Genomic DNA, 16,674 nt, shown 5'->3' on the forward strand with positions numbered 1-16,674 from the left:
TACAATGGGTGAATCCTATGACATTGCCAGTTCTTGTTAGATTTAAAGATTTAGTTCTTGTCAAGGTTGGCTTTTCCTTCTTGCAATTAAAAAAAAAAAAAAGAACTGGACGTCATTCAGATAGTTCCGACTACAAGGTGTGTGTATTCCATACAGAAACCTGTAAGCCTTCTGCTCTGTTAAAGTAAAAGGAGATATAGCTGGCATATATGTAGAAGTACGCATTAGGCGGAGTATAGGAAGCATCAGGCAGAATGTATCTGTTTCTTCTAAAGAAAAAGAAATACCAAATAAAATTTAGTCTATCACCGTTAATTTATTCCAACCTTGGTCTTAGCCTCAGGCTTGCATCAGAATGCCTCTCATTAACGTAACAGAAACTGCTTATCATTAAAATCTCATCTTGGCATTTGTTCTTCCATTAAAGCCCCTTAAGATTGGCTTATCTTTTAGCAGCCTGGTCTCCTGCCCCAGCTAGAACTCCATTTTAAAGCTAATCTAAGTGTTAAATTGCTTTTCCTGAGCCCTTGATTATCTTAACACAGTCTTAAGTCCTCTAAGCTTTCACTGAAAACGTTGTATTAAAGCAGAAACAAGGGAGAGAAACAGTCAAGTATCCTCAGGGTGAATGCACAAAACAGTCAGGTTCTCCTGAGAGGAGAGCATTCTTTGAGCAGTTTCTGGGGAGGAACTGCTTGCTAGCTAGCCAGCTTAACTGCTGGACTTGGTGTAAGACTGGCGGTGACTACCCCCCCACACACCGAGCCCTCTGCAGTATTCTGACCACTTCTGACAAAAGCCTTTCAGATTCACTTCCATGGGTCTCAGATCGCTTCCCATGAGATGCACTTCTGAGTTGTTTGCCTATGAATTGTTTGAATAAGTTTTTTTTTTTAAATAGACTTTATTTTTTAAGAGCAGTTTTAGGTTCACAGCAAAATTGAGCAGACAGAGAATGCCGCACACCGCCATCTCCCCCCACTATCATAGCAGAGCGGTGCATTAGACATTCGATGGACCTGCACTGACACATCATTATCACTTAAAGTTCCTGGTTTTCATTAGGGTTCATTCTTGGTGTAGGTTCTAATAAGTCTTTTTTAAATTATAAATGTAATACATGGTCATTTTAAAGTAATGTAAACAATACTGAAAACTATAAACAAGAAAGTAAAAATCATCTGTGAATATTTTGGCGAACATTCTTCTAAGTCTGTGACTCTCTGCCTCTGTTTTTCTTCTGTCTCTCACATACACTGGTGCATATACAAACACCATATATAGACACTTCGTGCAATTGAGATCCAGCAGCACATGCGGTTTTGTGACGTACTTTTCTCTTTCAGTATGGTGTGGACGTATGCATGTCAAATCGTGTCATCTACATCATTATTTCTTATGGGCCTCTAGAATTCCATTGCTTCCTTCCACTGTTTAACCAGTTGAACATTTAAATAGTTTTAATCTTTTCGTGATATTAACAGTTCTTCTGAGTATGAAACTCACTGTTATGTACATGTATGCTCACTTGTCTGGTTATCTTCTGTTAAGTCCAAAGTTAACTACATTTTAATCTCTGGTGAAGTTTGCTAGCAGACCTCCAGAAGGATTGCACTTTTACATAACCACCAAAAATACATATTTTTTCCTAGCTTTTTAAAACCCAGTATTGTTAATCTTTTTTATAGTGCTCCCCCCGCCCCTCCCCCAGCCCCATTCTTATAAATGAAAACCAATAGTTCACTGCTTCTGTTTGCATGATATTCGTTTAGGCAACAAATTTTGAGTCGGGGATGGTGGAAAGACGTAGAATTGTGTTTCAACCAAAATTGATAAGTTATTTCTCTATGATGAGGGGACTTTAATTATTTCAGAAGTGAAAAACTTTTTTTTTTTTTAAAGATTTTATTTATTTATTCGACAGAGATAGAGACAGCCAGGGAGAGAGGGAACACAAGCAGGGGGAGTGGGAGAGGAAGAAGCAGGCTCATAGCAGAGGAGCCTGATGTGGGGCTCGATCCCACAACGCCGGGATCACGCCCTGAGCCAGAGGCAGACGCTTAACTGCTGTGCCACCCGGGCACCCCAGAAGTGAAAAACTTTTTATCGGTCTGCACTGTTAGCATTAGATGTTAGCAAGTGCATTCCCTAGTCTTTGCTAGCTCAACACCTATAATTTCAGATTATTTCTAAGTTAAAAATGGGGGTGAGAAGAGAAAAGAGAGTAGTCAGTCAGCTGATGCTGTAGAACCTTTTTCCAGAAAGTACTATTCAGCTCTTCTTCCCAGCTCCTAACCCACACCAGAGTAGTACCAGAGGAAGAAACCCAGGTCACATGGAAACGCAACCTGCCACCTGTTCTTTACAGCCCTGCAGCTACGAGTGGTTTTTACATTTTTAAGTGGAAACAAAAAAATCAAATGTTTCGTGACACATGAAAATAATATGAAATTCAGATGTCAGCTCATGAATCAAGTTGTATTGGAACATAGCTGTGCTCATTTGTTTGCATGTTATAGATCGCTGCTGTGGCCCTGTGGTGGCAGAATTCAGTAGTTCTGACAGGGACCGTATAGCTTGCGAAGCTGAAAATATTTATTGCTGGTTCTTTACAGAAAAAGTTTGCTGAGCCCTGGTCTCAGTATGTAGAAAGGAAAAGCAGCAGGAGTGAGCGTGGCGATGTCTGGTGTCTTAGGCTTACTGTGAAGCTATGTGGCTAATAGTAGTGGGAAGATTTTGAACTTGGTACTTAAAAGTGGAGTAGCTGTAGAGTTGGTCAGAGAAGCTTCTAGGCCAATCATATTCTTTTCTGTGGAACTTTAGGACAGATGAGGGGGTCAAAATAGAATGAAGTGACCTTCCCAAATAAGTTAACCTGTGGTCAGATTGGCAGGTTAGTCTGGTGAAAAAAAAAATCTCTTTGGGAGTATATTTATTCCCTTATTTAACCCTTGTTTCTGAAGCTTTTACCATGTGCTTTTACCACTGTCCTACGTTCTGGAGAACTGAGTTTGGCATATAACGTGTGCTATTGTATAGTTTACCAGTGATATAGCCCATGGAGATTTTTGTGGAATAAAAGAATACTGGAAATGCCCTATATCTTTGCACAGGTGAGAAATCTGAGTGTGAAGTGGTTTGCTTGATGTCTTAAAGCTGTCGGTACTGTCTGGCCTAGTGTCCAAGCTTCTTGGTTGCCTAGTCCGTGCCCTTCCTGCTAGCAGAGCCCAGAGGTTCTTATTCTTTTTTATGTTGTGGGCCCTTTTGAAAATCTCCCCAGAAAATATACATATGCCATCTCTCTCTCTCTCTCTCTCTCTCTCTCTCTCTCTCTATGGCATATAGGGTTATATGGAATCCTTAAACAATCATTGTTCAGTGTTAACATTTTCTTTTTTTTTTTTTTAAAGATTTTATTTATTTATTTATTTGACAGAGATAGACACAGCCAGCGAGAGAGGGAACACAAAGCAGGGGGAGTGGGAGAGGAAGAAGCAGGCTCACAGCGGAGGAGCCTGATGTGGCTCGATCCCATAACGCCGGGATCACGCCCTGAGCTGAAGGCAGACGCTTAACCGCTGTGCCACCCAGGCGCCCCACAGTGTTAAAATTTTCTAATTTAAGAATAGAATAAGTTATTTTGTTGATCCATTGAATGTTGATTGGGGCACCTACCTCAAACCTGTGAACATTTATTAAGCATCTGTTGTTGGGAGATTTTCCAGATACATCTGTGTAGTTGTAGGTATGAAACTTAAAGTAATTCCAAAAGAGAGGGTCGAGGGTTAGTCAGTGCTATGTTTTGGTAACGATGAGAGTGGTACTGGACTTTGCAGGCTTGAGAAGCCCACCTGTTTAGTTTTTAAATTTGTATTTTAGAATTGCCTACAAATTTGCTTATTGTAGTAAAATGTGCCACCACCTATTAGACTCCCTTTTATTTCTCTTCTTCTAGAATATTCAGAATATTTTAGATACAGTGATATATTTAAATAGTTCTAAAAAGAAGCCTTTGGTTTTCTAAAGCAATCTGAGGCGTGAAGTAGTTGGTACCAAAGATCCATTTTTGTCTGTAGCCCCCAGAAAGTTATTTCTGTGGGGGGGGCAGTTTTATGGGCCTTAACTAGCCCTCCAAGTGTCTAATTCTGTGGCTTAGGAGTAACTGGAATGTGAACATACCAAGAAGAAGGTGTGGTATTTTCCAGGTAGCAGGGTTAATGACTTAGGAAGATGTAACTGTCATTAAATGGTTTCGCTGAAATGCTCACACACCAAACGAGGCTGTCTTTTTCTTCTTTATCTTCACTTTTCCGTAAGGACAGCAAGCTCCTCATAGGTTTTTTGGCCCCAAATTAGGTGACGTTTATGAAATTACTTGATGTAGATGAATTTGGCTCAGTAAATATTAGTTGAACTTGAACATAAAAACACTTGAATGATCTTACGGAGATCTAAGAACATTTATAATATATATTTGTAGTTGAGTACTTTTAAAAAGATTACCAATCTTCATTTTTGCTTAGAATTTCTTTCTCTTCTAATGTTAGAGAGCATGGGCTATATTTTGAACTAAAAACCTAGAATAACTGTGTGGGGGCAGAAATCCTGAAATTGACTTCTGCAAGCTGAGTTATTGTTTACTTACGGAGACACATTGGAGGTAAAAGCTCTGCGAGTTGGGCTTGTAGAGATGTGAGCCTCCTCTCTCCCCTTGACTCCTTTTGTCAGTCTTCATAAATGGTAGTAGATATTGTCTGTCTTCCAGGAACAGGCAGGAAAAGTGGGAAATGGTGTATAGATCAAAACATTGGAAATTCCAACAAGCTAGATCCCCAGAGAAATAAAGATGGAAAGGAGCCTCAGTAGCGTGAACCTCCAGGAGAGGTTCTGTCCCACCATTAATAATGTGTTAGAGCTCTTTGAAGGGCAAGTCCAGAGAACAGCCAACAGAATGGCTTTATCACTGTAGACGCTTAATTGTGGGGAGGGGGCTCTTTGGATGCATAAAGGACGTATCTCTGCATGAGAGTTGATTCAGTCTAAGGAGGGTTAGGGTTAGGGTTAGGGTTAGCCTCAGTGCTCTGTCTTAATTCCTGGGAGTGGTTTCTTTCCAAGTAAGTTGGTTACCGTAAGTTGAGAGTGGGTAAGGACCTCACAGGCAAGCAGTTGAGGATTTGAATGATGTATGTTTGCATTAACTGAATGAGAATTTTTTTCAGTTTATGAATTTGAATTAACACGTGTAGAATAGAACAAGTAAATGATAAGGAAGGATCTAAGTGAAAACTCTAACCCCCAACCCATGAGATAAGTATGTTTAACAGTTTGGTTTGTTCTTTGCAAAATGTTCTTTATGCATCAGGAGGCTTTAATTTTGATGTGTTTTTAAGTTGGAGTGGTACTAAATTTTGATTTTATGACTGTTGCAGAATGACTGGATTAAATTGAATGGAAGTCGAGTGGTATGAAGATTATGTTTTGTTTGACAAAGAGTTAATACCCAGTCTGTGTTCAGTGGTAAGGGCAGAAAGGAAGCCTGGCCTGGGTAATGGAGGGAAGGTGAAGGATGGGAGGAGGGGTTTGGAAAGAGGAAAATTGAAATGGAGGCATAAATGTGGGGACCAGATTTGAATCTTGGCTCAGATGTTTAGTGACTTTAGTATTCTAGTAAAATTACCAACCTTCCCTGGTGTCCTGTTTTAAAAAAGGGGCTTAGTGATGTTTCATAGGGTTCTTGTAATGGTTAAATAAAATAGCACATTAAGCACCCAGGCCAGTGCTTGGGATGGAGTGTTCCTCCAAGTAGGGAATTGCCATTTGAAAGTTAATTTGTAAAAATTGGTTGTATATACATAATCACTACCCTTGCTTTGTTAGAAGGGACTGTTTTATAGATTGGGTCAGGAAAAATTACTGATTCTATGAAAATATTTTTTGGTCATTATAAAGATTTGGAAATAGACTTGTTGCATATCATTTGTTGAGTCTGAGCTAGAGTGGGAGTTTTACCTGCCTTTGCGTTATCTTTGGTGAAAGGAAGGGATTCTAGTTGGTTCTCTACTACCCTCGCCTAATGGTGCTACAGCACTTTTGCGGCCTCGAAGTAGGAGTTAACATTAAGCAGAGTGCTGTCACACCTCAACATTTGGGTTCTATGTGTCAGTCACTGAAGTGAATTCGGATTGGAAACCAAGGTTTGACCAACTAAGATAGAAATTGTGTAAAAACACGTTTTCATCCCCGTTCCTAATCATGGGTTAGACTCTCAATAAAAATGACAAAGCTACATACTTTAAAAAAAATGTGCCTGTGATGATGACGGCAGGAGGAGGACTGTCAGCAGGCCTCGCTTCCTTTAGTCGCACTTGGGCTTTCATGCTGGAGACTAACTTGCTTTCCCCGCCCACATTCTTTTTTACATAGAGATTCTACTAAGTCAGTGGAGGAAAGGCAGAAAATTCAGATAAACAGAAGAAAAAATAAATGATGGGCAATCCCACTTCTCAGACGAAACCATTACTAACATTTTCATGTATTTAGTGTCAGATTATTTTTCTCTTCATATATTCAGTGTTTAATTTTTTTTTTTTAAGATTTATTTGTTTAAGAGAGAGAGGGAGAGCATAAGCAGGGGGAGCGGCAGAGGGAGAGGGAAAAGCAGACTCCCTGCTGAGCTGCGAGTCTGATGTGGGGGCTCAATCCCAGGACCCCAAAGTCATGACCTGAGCCGAAGGCAGATGCTTAACCATCTGAGCCACCCAGGTGCCCCTGTATTCCTGTGTTTAAGACAGAAATGGTGGGGCACCTGGGTGGTTCAGTTGGTTAACTGTCTGCCTTCAGCTCAGGTCATGATCTTGGGATCCTGGGATCAAGCCCCACGTCGGGCTCCCTGTTCTCCCTCTCCCTTTTCCCCTCTTCCTGCTAGTGCTCTCTCTCTCTCTTAAATGAATAAATAAAATCTTTAAAAAAACCAAAAAAAAAACCAAAACAAAAATGGTATCATCTTAAGCCATACTTTGTATAAGTGGCTTTATTCACTCATCAGTAGTATTCTATCTTTTTCACCAGTAAAAATATTCCTCCAGCTTTTCGTTGCCTCTGTTTTCTTCCAATTGTAGAAATAATGTGTGTTCATTGGAAAAATTCTTAATGGGATACAGAAATATGTAACAAAATAAAAGATTCCACATAAACCAAATAATTGTTTATACAAAAGTACTTTTTAATTAGTATTAAAAAGTATTCTTAGTATTCTTCTCTGTGCATGGATTACCATCCTGAGCTAATCCATTGTGTTTTCCACTTAGCAATTAATGGGAAACAGTCTGTAATAAAGCACACTGTTAGGAATGTTCTTGTACATACACCTTGGTATAATTGGCAATTGTGTCATGAGAATAAATTCCTGTAAGTGTATATGCTGGCTAAAGTGTGTGTATGTTTTAAAGCTCTCTTTGTCACGGACTGCTAAATGCCATCCAAAAAATGATACCACTTTATTCTCTGATCAGCACTGTTTGGGAGGATGTTGTCTTTCTCTTTTTTTTTTCCTCTTAAAAATTTTTTTCTTTTTAAGTAAAAATTATTTAAGTTAAAGTTATTTTTTGATTATTAAATTTCTAGTTTAATTAGCTTAACTTAAACTAATTAAAAGTAAGTTTTTTTCATGATGTTTTGGCCATGTATATTCCTTTGTGAATTATTTTTGCACATTTAAAAAAATTGAGGTGTTCATCTTTTTCTATGAAATAAATATTTTAGTTTAAGTATGACTTAGTAGATGCTTTCATCCATTTTGAAACAAAATGAACCATAGGTAAATAAGGAATTCACTTAAATGGGCCACAGAGGTCTGTGTTGGCCTGGGAGCCGGGAAATTCGGGCATAGGTGGTATTGTTATCCTCAGGTTGTTGGGCAGACTTGTTGTCTCTCCCCAGCTGCTGCCTTTGACAGTGTGGGTTTTCCAGCACCATCTCTGTTCATCCCGTTGATTTCTGGATGTGTGTCAGTGAGGAGTGAGTAGGACTCTGCCATCCACTGTGATCAATCGAAACAACACTTTTGATCCCTAAATTGGTAAAAAGTAACCAAGACGACTGCCAGTGTGAAAGTACAACTACTCCCTTTCCCCTGTCCCGTCACGCTGGCAAACGTGACGGATGTCTCTTACACATTTTAAAGTAAAGCCCCTTCTATTATTTTGGTGTGTGAAGTTTCACTTTAAATCTTGCATTGTGGTGCTGTCTCTTTGTAACATACCATCTGGGGACTTCCCTTTCTCTGTTTGCAGGGAGGAGAGTGTGTGTGCGTGCACCAGTGTGTGTGAGCAGAGGGTGAATGATAGTTTGAAAAGAGGTCTAATGCGACACAGATAACTTTTCTTTAGAGTGGTGCAGGTAGTGTTCAGTAGAGAGCCGATTTCTGAATAGACTCATAGGGGACACTTACAGGACAGTGAAAATACTCTCCTTGGCATGGTACCTGTCATGTAGTCGGTGCTCGTTAACTGATGGCAGTGACACATTCATGCTTAACAACATCCTTTCATCCCTGCCGTAGTTATTCATTGAGAGAGCCTACTCAGTGCCAGGCTCTGGTCAAGTCTTGGGAGTGCTCCCGTGAGTGAAAAGGCTGATGTGTCTTTTCTTCATGGAGCTAATGCTCTGGTGTGGGGATGTAGTTACTAAATAGAATAAGTAAGTAAGGAGATGGTCTCATGCTTTAAAAGAGCATAAACGCTATGAAGAAAAATAAATCGGGGGGTATGGCTGGGGGTTGATGGGAAGAGAAGGATTTGCGGTTTTAACTAGGCTGGCCAAGGAAGGTGCTGTTAAGTATGGTCAAGGTCAGGCAGATTTGGGTTTAATTAAGTGGGTGACTTTGGGAAAGTCCAGTTGAACTTTTGCTCCTCAATTTCCACATGTTAAAAAAAAGGTAATAAGGAACCTGTTACATAAGGTTAAATGAAATGATAGGAAAAGCATATGGTGTTGTGCCTGACATCTGACTCCCAAGAGGAAAGAAGAGTGGTTAGTACCTAGTAAGGTGGGTGCTGCCTCCTGACAGACACAGGCTGGGAGATAAGGCATGTGCAGAAGGGCTGGGAGTAAAGAGTGAGAGCTTTGTTCCAGAGGGAAAGCTGCAGTAAAGGGAGTGTGTAATGTGGGTAGGAGAGAAAAGAAGAAATGAGTAGGGGAGTCTTGGCTGTGTATGTGGAGGGAAGAAATGGGAGCATTGAGATTCTTTCCTTTCTTCCTAAAGAGAAAGTAAGAGACTTAATTCTTCTGCTTTATTTTTGACAGATCCATCGTCAGTTGACCCTGTGGTTCTATTTCAGGACCTACTCAAGTGTTTTACAGTCTAGTTTAGGGGAAGTAAAAGTGTGTGTAACACATAGACACACACACGTATGTATATGTATATATACTTATATATATATGTATATATATACATGTATGTATATGTATACAAAGATAAAAGTTAAAAATAGTTGCTAAATAGATTTTGTTTAAAATGAAGGAATGAGAAGTGCTTGGAAGCATGGCGGGGGTGGGTGGGGACATTGAGAGTGGATGAGTAGGTTTGATCTGAGTCATGAAAGAGGGGTCAGGTTTCCGGTCTTTTCTTTGGAAGGACACCTGTATTTCCCAAGTATGTTCCATAGCACCTTAGTCCTAACAGATGATCAGGGAGAGAAGGTTTGGAGGGTCAGCTGAGGTTGCAAAAGCATTGTGTGCCATCACCCATGCTATGCGTTCACTTACTGAAGCAAAGGGGCCCGCTGAACCGTGTAGTCTGGCCCTCACATTCGACCTGCAGAACAACCCAGAACACTCAGGGGACTTGGGTGCGGTGCAGTGCTGCCGGAAGCTCGCTCTTCGTTAGTTACATTTAGGGAGTCGAGTTATCACTTGTCTTCGTGTGCAGACAGTATTTGCAGAGCATTTAGAGATCATTACAAATATTTGCTGTAGTTGTTGAAGTTTAGGAGAAAAAAATGACTCCAGCACAGATAGAGAAATGACTTAAAGAGGATTACCAGTTTTGGATCTCCGTTTTCATCTTTTTCTTTTCTCTGTTGCTTGTTTTGTTTCTGTGAGATGTTTTGTAGAATATTGCATATGATGGGGGTACCTGGGTGGCTTAGTGGGTTAAGCGTCTGCCTTCGGCTCGGGTCATGATCTCAGGGTCCTGGGACTGAGCTCCACGTCCGGCTCCCTACTCAGCAGAGAGCCGGCTTCTCCCTCTCTTCCCTACCTGTGCGCTCTATCTCTGTTACTATCTCACTCTCTCTCAAATAAATAAAATCTTTAAAAAAAAAAAAAAGAATATTGCATATGATGAAATTGTTTTGAAAGTTGGAAATGGAAACATTTTAAAGACACGCCTATTTTAACAATGGTGTTTCCTCCCTTCCTCCCCTAAGGTATATTACCCAAATTTGGGATGGATGTGCATTGATGCCACCGACCCAGAGAAGGGGAACTGGCTGCGATATGTGAATTGGGCTTGCTCAGGAGAAGAGCAGAATTTATTTCCGCTGGAAATCAACAGGGCCATTTACTATAAAACTTTAAAGGTAAGAGTGTTGGAGCTGGTCTGCTGTCAGTTACTCTGGGTGAATTTTTGTGACTGACAGTAATGACTCTGGCAACCTTGAAAGAATTTTATTTGAAAGTAGTTCATCAGCACATCACAAGGTCTTTGTTTTAAGTACACAGTTGCCACTGCTCTGTGTGCACCAAGGCATGAAGATTGTGTTAAGTAATTACATGCTGCATCTTTATAGATACTGAGGAGTTAAGTGTGTGGCAGCCACTTCCCTTCCCTTAAGATACAAATGCACCAGCAACTGTCGGACAGGCAGATTTGTCCGCGTGTAGGAAACCATCGATAGCTGTGGTGCTTCTGTGTTAACTGAAAACACAGGCTTGGTCTTCGGTGTCATGTAGCCATGGATTAGTTTTTCTTTTTCCTGGATTTTACTCAGAATGGAAGTTCAACAGAATGGGTTTCTTCTTTCTGCCAGTTTTTGATTTGGAGACATGAATCGCCGATACGAAAAGAAGAGGAGGGTCATTTTCTAGAGTTTGTGGTGAGGTCCAAGGTCACTGAGTACATGCAGGGCAGTTAGCATTAGGCAGCGTGGAGTGCTGCTGCATTTCTGCAATAAGCAAGTCCATGGTTTTGTCCCGTCTTCATATTCTCTGGGAAGGCAGATCTGCACTGATCCTGCATGGAAATGCTCTCTAAAGAGGAGGCTCGAGGCACTAAAGATGATTGTTGCTTTTTGGAATAGATACGTTTACTAAAATTGCTGCAATTCAAGTTTCTGTTTATTCACGTCTATTTAAAAATGTCCTAGGTTGGGGGACAGTCCATGAAAACAAATGATTTCCATGGAGTTGAAATCTCTTGAGCAAGCATTGAAGACAGTGGTCAGCTTTGCAGCATGGTGAATTTTACCTGTGTGGTAGCGCTGGGACTTCTGGAAGTTTAGTTAACACAGCGGTTTAATTTTCCTTTGATGTATTTTTCCTGTCGTCTTTAGCCAGTTAGACAGACCTTTACTTCACATAGACCCAAGTCCTTCTAGTCCCTATAGGAAATATTTTTTTGTGGTATTTTCTCATCTAAAATGTCTACCACCTTCCTTCTCATTTTCTTTCTGCTGGATTGTAATAGCAGGATCTCCTGGTAGGTGTTACTATGCAGTGTTGTTACACTGCAGTTTGAAATTGGATTCAGAACTTGATTCAAGAATTCATTCATTGTTTCTCGAATTGATTTAAAGTGAGATCTACCTCTGGTTAAATTGGTGAGGCAGAATCCTGGTGGAGATGAAACAGCAGTGAGGGGATGAATGGGAGGGGATCAAGGGAGTGGAAATGAGGGCCCAAGGGAGAGCAAGCCCAGGGTGATACTCAGACACTTTTGAGTTCTGTCATTAGACTTCCGGTTAAAATGTGTTCATCTATGGTAACAAATCTGAGAAACACTGAGAATGGAGAGAGAATAGTGTTTGCGAGAGTGAGCTCTGAAGCCAGACTACTGGATCAAATCTGGGCTTGCTTTGTGACCCAAGGCAAGTCATTAGGACTTCATTAGCTGTGTAACCTTAGGCCAGTCACCTTTCTGTTCCTTTGTTCCCTTATTTGTAACATACAGGTAATTATAGTATTGACCTGATAGGGTTATCGTGATGATTGTGTAGGTTATTAGAAGTAGAGCTCTAGTGCCTAATAAGTGCTAAATGCTAGCTCTTATTTTTGGTGAGGTGGTATAGTCCTGTGGTTAGGAGCGGGGACTCTGGAGCAGATTGCCTTGTGAGCAAATTCTGGCTTCTAGATGTGTGACTAGGAGAGGTTACTGAAACTTAGTTTTCTCATCTGTAAAAATGGAGGTAATAGTACAATTAATATAGTTGTTGTGAAGGTGAAACAAGCCACTAGTTGTAAGGTTCTGTGAGCAGTTCCTAGCCTAACCTGAATACTCCCAAGTGTTAACCAACTGTACCATTCCTATTCTTTTTACCTGTGTCTTTGTCTGAAGTAACATAGTTCTGTCTTTGCAGACATCTCCCAGTCCTGACCTTTGATGTTTGCTCACGTAGGCACAAGACCTTTCAGATTCCTTGCTAGTGCTTATCTCACTATAATCTTCGAGATTAAGCTTTCTGTGGGTTAGGTTTTGTAAATAAATTACATGTGATGTTCCTCTGGGCTTCTATATAGCCTTTTCAACTATCACCCAGATAATTAGGAAATCTCAACCCCAGTCTTGTTTGTAGTAGGATTAAAAACTATTTTAAATTCCTGAAAGTTAGTTGTTAGCCTGCCATCTGTTCATTCATCTCCTCATTCATTTGAGAAATATTTATTGAAAGTCTGCTGTGTACCAGGTATTCTTCTGTGGTAGTGAACAGAACAGACAAGGTCTCTGGTCTCTTAGAACTTCAATTTATGGATAATAAACAATGAGTAAAATTATAAGTTTACAAAATTATATAATTTTATATCTATCCCCTGGGGGGTCAGGGAAGACAGGACATATAAACCCCCTCCTCCCTACCCCCCAGCTTGGGAAGGAACCAGTCACGCAAAGATCTCTGCAGGAAGAGCAGTCTAGGAAGAGGGGCCCAGTAGAAGCAAAGGCCTTGAAGTAGGAATAAGCTAGATTTTTTTTTCTTTTTCTTTTTTTTTAAGGAACAGAATAAAGCCCAGTGTTTCTGGAGCAAAGAGAGGAATGGTAGATGAGGCTGGTGAGGTGGCCAGGGGTCAGATCAGGTGGGGCCTCATGGCCCACAGGGAGGAAGAGGAATTTCAGTCTTCAGTTCACCCGTTTGAGAGCTGAGGCTGTCTGACCTGTGACTTTGACGAGATCTTGCTGGCCAATAGATTGTAGGTGGCTGAGCGTTGATGTGCTTTGTGTATTCTTGTAATTCTGGAGTATTTCTCTTACTTTGACCTAGTGTCAGGAATATTTATTGGAACCCTTGCCTCTTCTTAATTGGTCTGGTAAAATTTCAAGTTTATATTTACTGATATTTAGATGAGAGAGTATGCTTGGTTCTGTAAGCCTGTCAGAACTCAAAGGAAAAGTTGAAAGATCTTAGTCTTGTTGTTCTGTTGAACATCACAATACAATACATAAAAAAGAGGTTGTTTGGACTTTCAACTTTATTTTTTAAGATGTACATTTATAGTTCCTATGTTTAAGGACATAATTTTTCTTTTCTGAAATCTGACTTACAAAATCTTAAATGTGCTAAGCAGTGCAGAAGAAAAAACAACGTAGTACTGAAGCAAACGAGCACTGATTTAAAAAAAATATTATTTTCCTCTTCATAAAGATTTATTAGTTGTGTCACTGTTTTACTATGAGGTGGGGGAAGTAAATAGCTCAATGATATAATAATCATCTCAGCTGCTAACAGTTTTGAAGGTGGTTCAATAGCTAACAAACCAGGTTGCTTTTAACTATTCACCAGTTCATTAGCTATTGAGAAATGTTATATTAAAGAACAGATTGTTGGGTTTTATATTGTGTTTTGTAACAACAGAGGAGTACCCTCCTAAATAAAGAGTTTGTGCTGATACGTATCTTCACACAGTTGCTAGTACAGTCAGTACTCTGCAGAAGATTGCAGTGGAATGAACAAGGAAGCTTTAGGCTCTGAGTCTGGGAGCTATCTTGAAAATATCCAGTGGGTGTCTGGTAGCCAGTGTTCTGGTTATGCTGTTTGGGTTAGGGACATATCGGGAATACATTTTCCTCCCTTTTCCTCCCTCCTTTCTGTATTTCCTTTTTAACTTTGGCTTTATTGAAGACTTCCACTTACTTCTGTGAACGCTAATCATTTCAAATATTATAGGATACCACCATTCCATAATTATGTGACTTATAACAAAAAGATAGACAAGCAAACTATACATTTGGAACTAGAATGTATATAGTTTACTTATATAAAAAGCCTGTTCCTTCAGCAGAAACAGAGTTAGCTCATCAGAGTGCCAAAGGATATCTGTAATGGCTATTTCAACTCATTAAAAGATTGTATATGACATTTAGTTTTTTGGTTTAGGTGTAACTGATTCAAGAAGGCAAATAATAGTACATTGGTTTAAAGATAAGAAAATGGCAGGTTTTAGCCATCCTTGGGGGAACAAAGGAAACAGTAGCTTGTTCTTTTAAGGAATTTAGAATATCTTAAAATTCGGACTACATAAACTGAGTTCTGCAGAGAATGAAACCAAATAAAGTCGACTTTCAAAGGCTTTATTTAGACGAGAAGGTATGTTAAAATGAGGAACTATGCTGTTTCTAAACTGGCATCTTAGATGGAATTCACCTGTACCTAAAACCAAGGTCCTCCTCTTCCATAATCCTAGTGCAGTGATCAAAAGCAGGGAGCTAACACTGACACAGTATTTCATTAGCTAATTTATACACCTTATTTTGTCAGTTGTTCCAGCGATGTCCTTATAGGAAGAGAAAGCTCAGTTGCATTCAGTTGAAATGTCTTCTCAGTCTCCTTAGTGTGGACAGTACGTCAGTCTTTGTCTTGTATAGCCTTTCAGTTTTGAGAGAACTGGTCAGTTATTTTGTAGAATGTCCCAGGGTTTGGGCTTTCCTTATGTTTCATCATTAAGTTACGGTCACGTGTTTTGGACAGAGATCTCCAGAAGTGATGATAATCTTTTCTGTGCGTGATATCAGGAGGCACAGGATGTTGATTTGTCTCATTCTAAGGATACTGTTTTTACCTTTGTAATTCATATTTTATGGGGAGATGATTGGAGACCATGCTAATACTCTGTTACAACTGAAACTTCCACCTAATAGTAGCGTCTGTCGATGAATCAGTTGTTACTGCTATGATTGCCAAGTGGTGGTTTTCTAATTCCATTATTTATTTTTCATTGATTAGTTGGGATCTACTTTAAGGAAGAGCTTTTTCCTTCTTACCTATTTACTTGTTCATTCACTGTATTTATGTCAGAACGGACTGTTGGATTCTTATTTTATTTGGTGGGTTTTCGGTGCAGTTTTACTTGTGTTGTTACCCCGGGAACTTTCTGAACAGATGAGTCATTGTGAGAGAAGCCAATAAGCCATTTCCTTAAATTCTATTTAGGAATGTGATCTTTCCACTCAGTTTTTTCTTCAGGATCTTATCTAGGAGTACGTGGTGGTGGTCCTCACTACTCTCGTGGCTTTTTCAGAGTTAATGTTTTAGGAGCATAGTACCTGTGTGGTATTTTTAGGCATTTCCTTCTGCACTTTAAAGTTGCCTGGTACAGAGGGCAAGGCAGTGGATACTCCTTGGGCCGGACCAGGTTGGTGGCCGTGCATAGAGCATAGAGTGCGGGGACGCCTGTGTCCCGCGTCCCGCCTCTTCTTTTAGCATTTCCTTGATACCATTGGCAGTGCGTTCATAAATGTGCAGTGACTTACAGTTCTTATCATGCTGAACTTGCTCTAGGCATCCGAAACGTACGCTGGTAATTAGCTTTCAACACTTCTCTTTCCAAACCGCCGGGTTCTTTTACATTACATTTCTCATGAGCCTAGGTTTCGTGGGCAAAATGGTTCCGTGTTTTATTTTTCCTTGTGCGTGGGCCGTCGTGAGGCTTTGAACAGTAAGATTCGGTAAGGTACAGCACTTCGGAGTTGACAGCGGAGCCGCAAGTCCGCCAGCGCGGGCCCCCGGGGGAGAGGAGGCGGGCCGGGAAGTGAGGTCCTCCCTCCAGCAGAGGGTTTTTGCCCGCGGCCGCCAAGGGTTAAGGAGCCCTTCCTGCCGGGCTGGCCTGGCTCGCCGCCCCAGCTGGGAGCGCCGCCCCCGCCCCGCCCCGCCAACAACCGCCGCTCTGATTGGCCCGGCGCCTGTCTCTTCTGTCCCCGCAGCCAATCGCGCCGGGCGAGGAGCTCCTGGTCTGGTACAATGGGGAAGACAACCCCGAGATAGCAGCTGCGATTGAGGAAGAGCGAGCCAGCGCCCGGAGCAAGCGGAGCTCCCCGAAAAGCAGGAAAGGTAGGCGCCCGCGCCGCCCCGGCTCCCCCGCCGCCGCCGGACCGGGCCCGGGCCTTGGGCGGCGCCCGCGGCTCTCGGTGACCTTACCCGGCCCGGCCCGGCCCCAGCCCGCGATCCCGGCCCCCGGGCCGCCCCCCCC

General features: G+C 41.2%; 1 protein-coding gene across 5 annotated transcripts in view; it reads left to right on the plus strand.

The window, feature by feature from the left end:
• The window catches only part of PRDM2 (PR/SET domain 2), a 105,349-nt gene that overhangs the window by 25,561 nt on the left and 63,114 nt on the right, over positions 1-16,674 (plus strand). For all 5 annotated transcript variants that reach the window (XM_034671238.1, XM_034671232.1, XM_034671233.1 and 2 more), the window contains 2 exons: positions 10,428-10,580; positions 16,409-16,535. In XM_034671238.1, coding sequence (XP_034527129.1) covers positions 10,428-10,580; positions 16,409-16,535 — 280 coding nt within the window. The remainder of the gene's footprint in view (positions 1-10,427; positions 10,581-16,408; positions 16,536-16,674) is intronic.

The sequence above is a fragment of the Ailuropoda melanoleuca genome, chromosome 11 (genome assembly GCF_002007445.2).
Source record: "Ailuropoda melanoleuca isolate Jingjing chromosome 11, ASM200744v2, whole genome shotgun sequence".
NCBI lineage: Eukaryota > Metazoa > Chordata > Mammalia > Carnivora > Ursidae > Ailuropoda > Ailuropoda melanoleuca.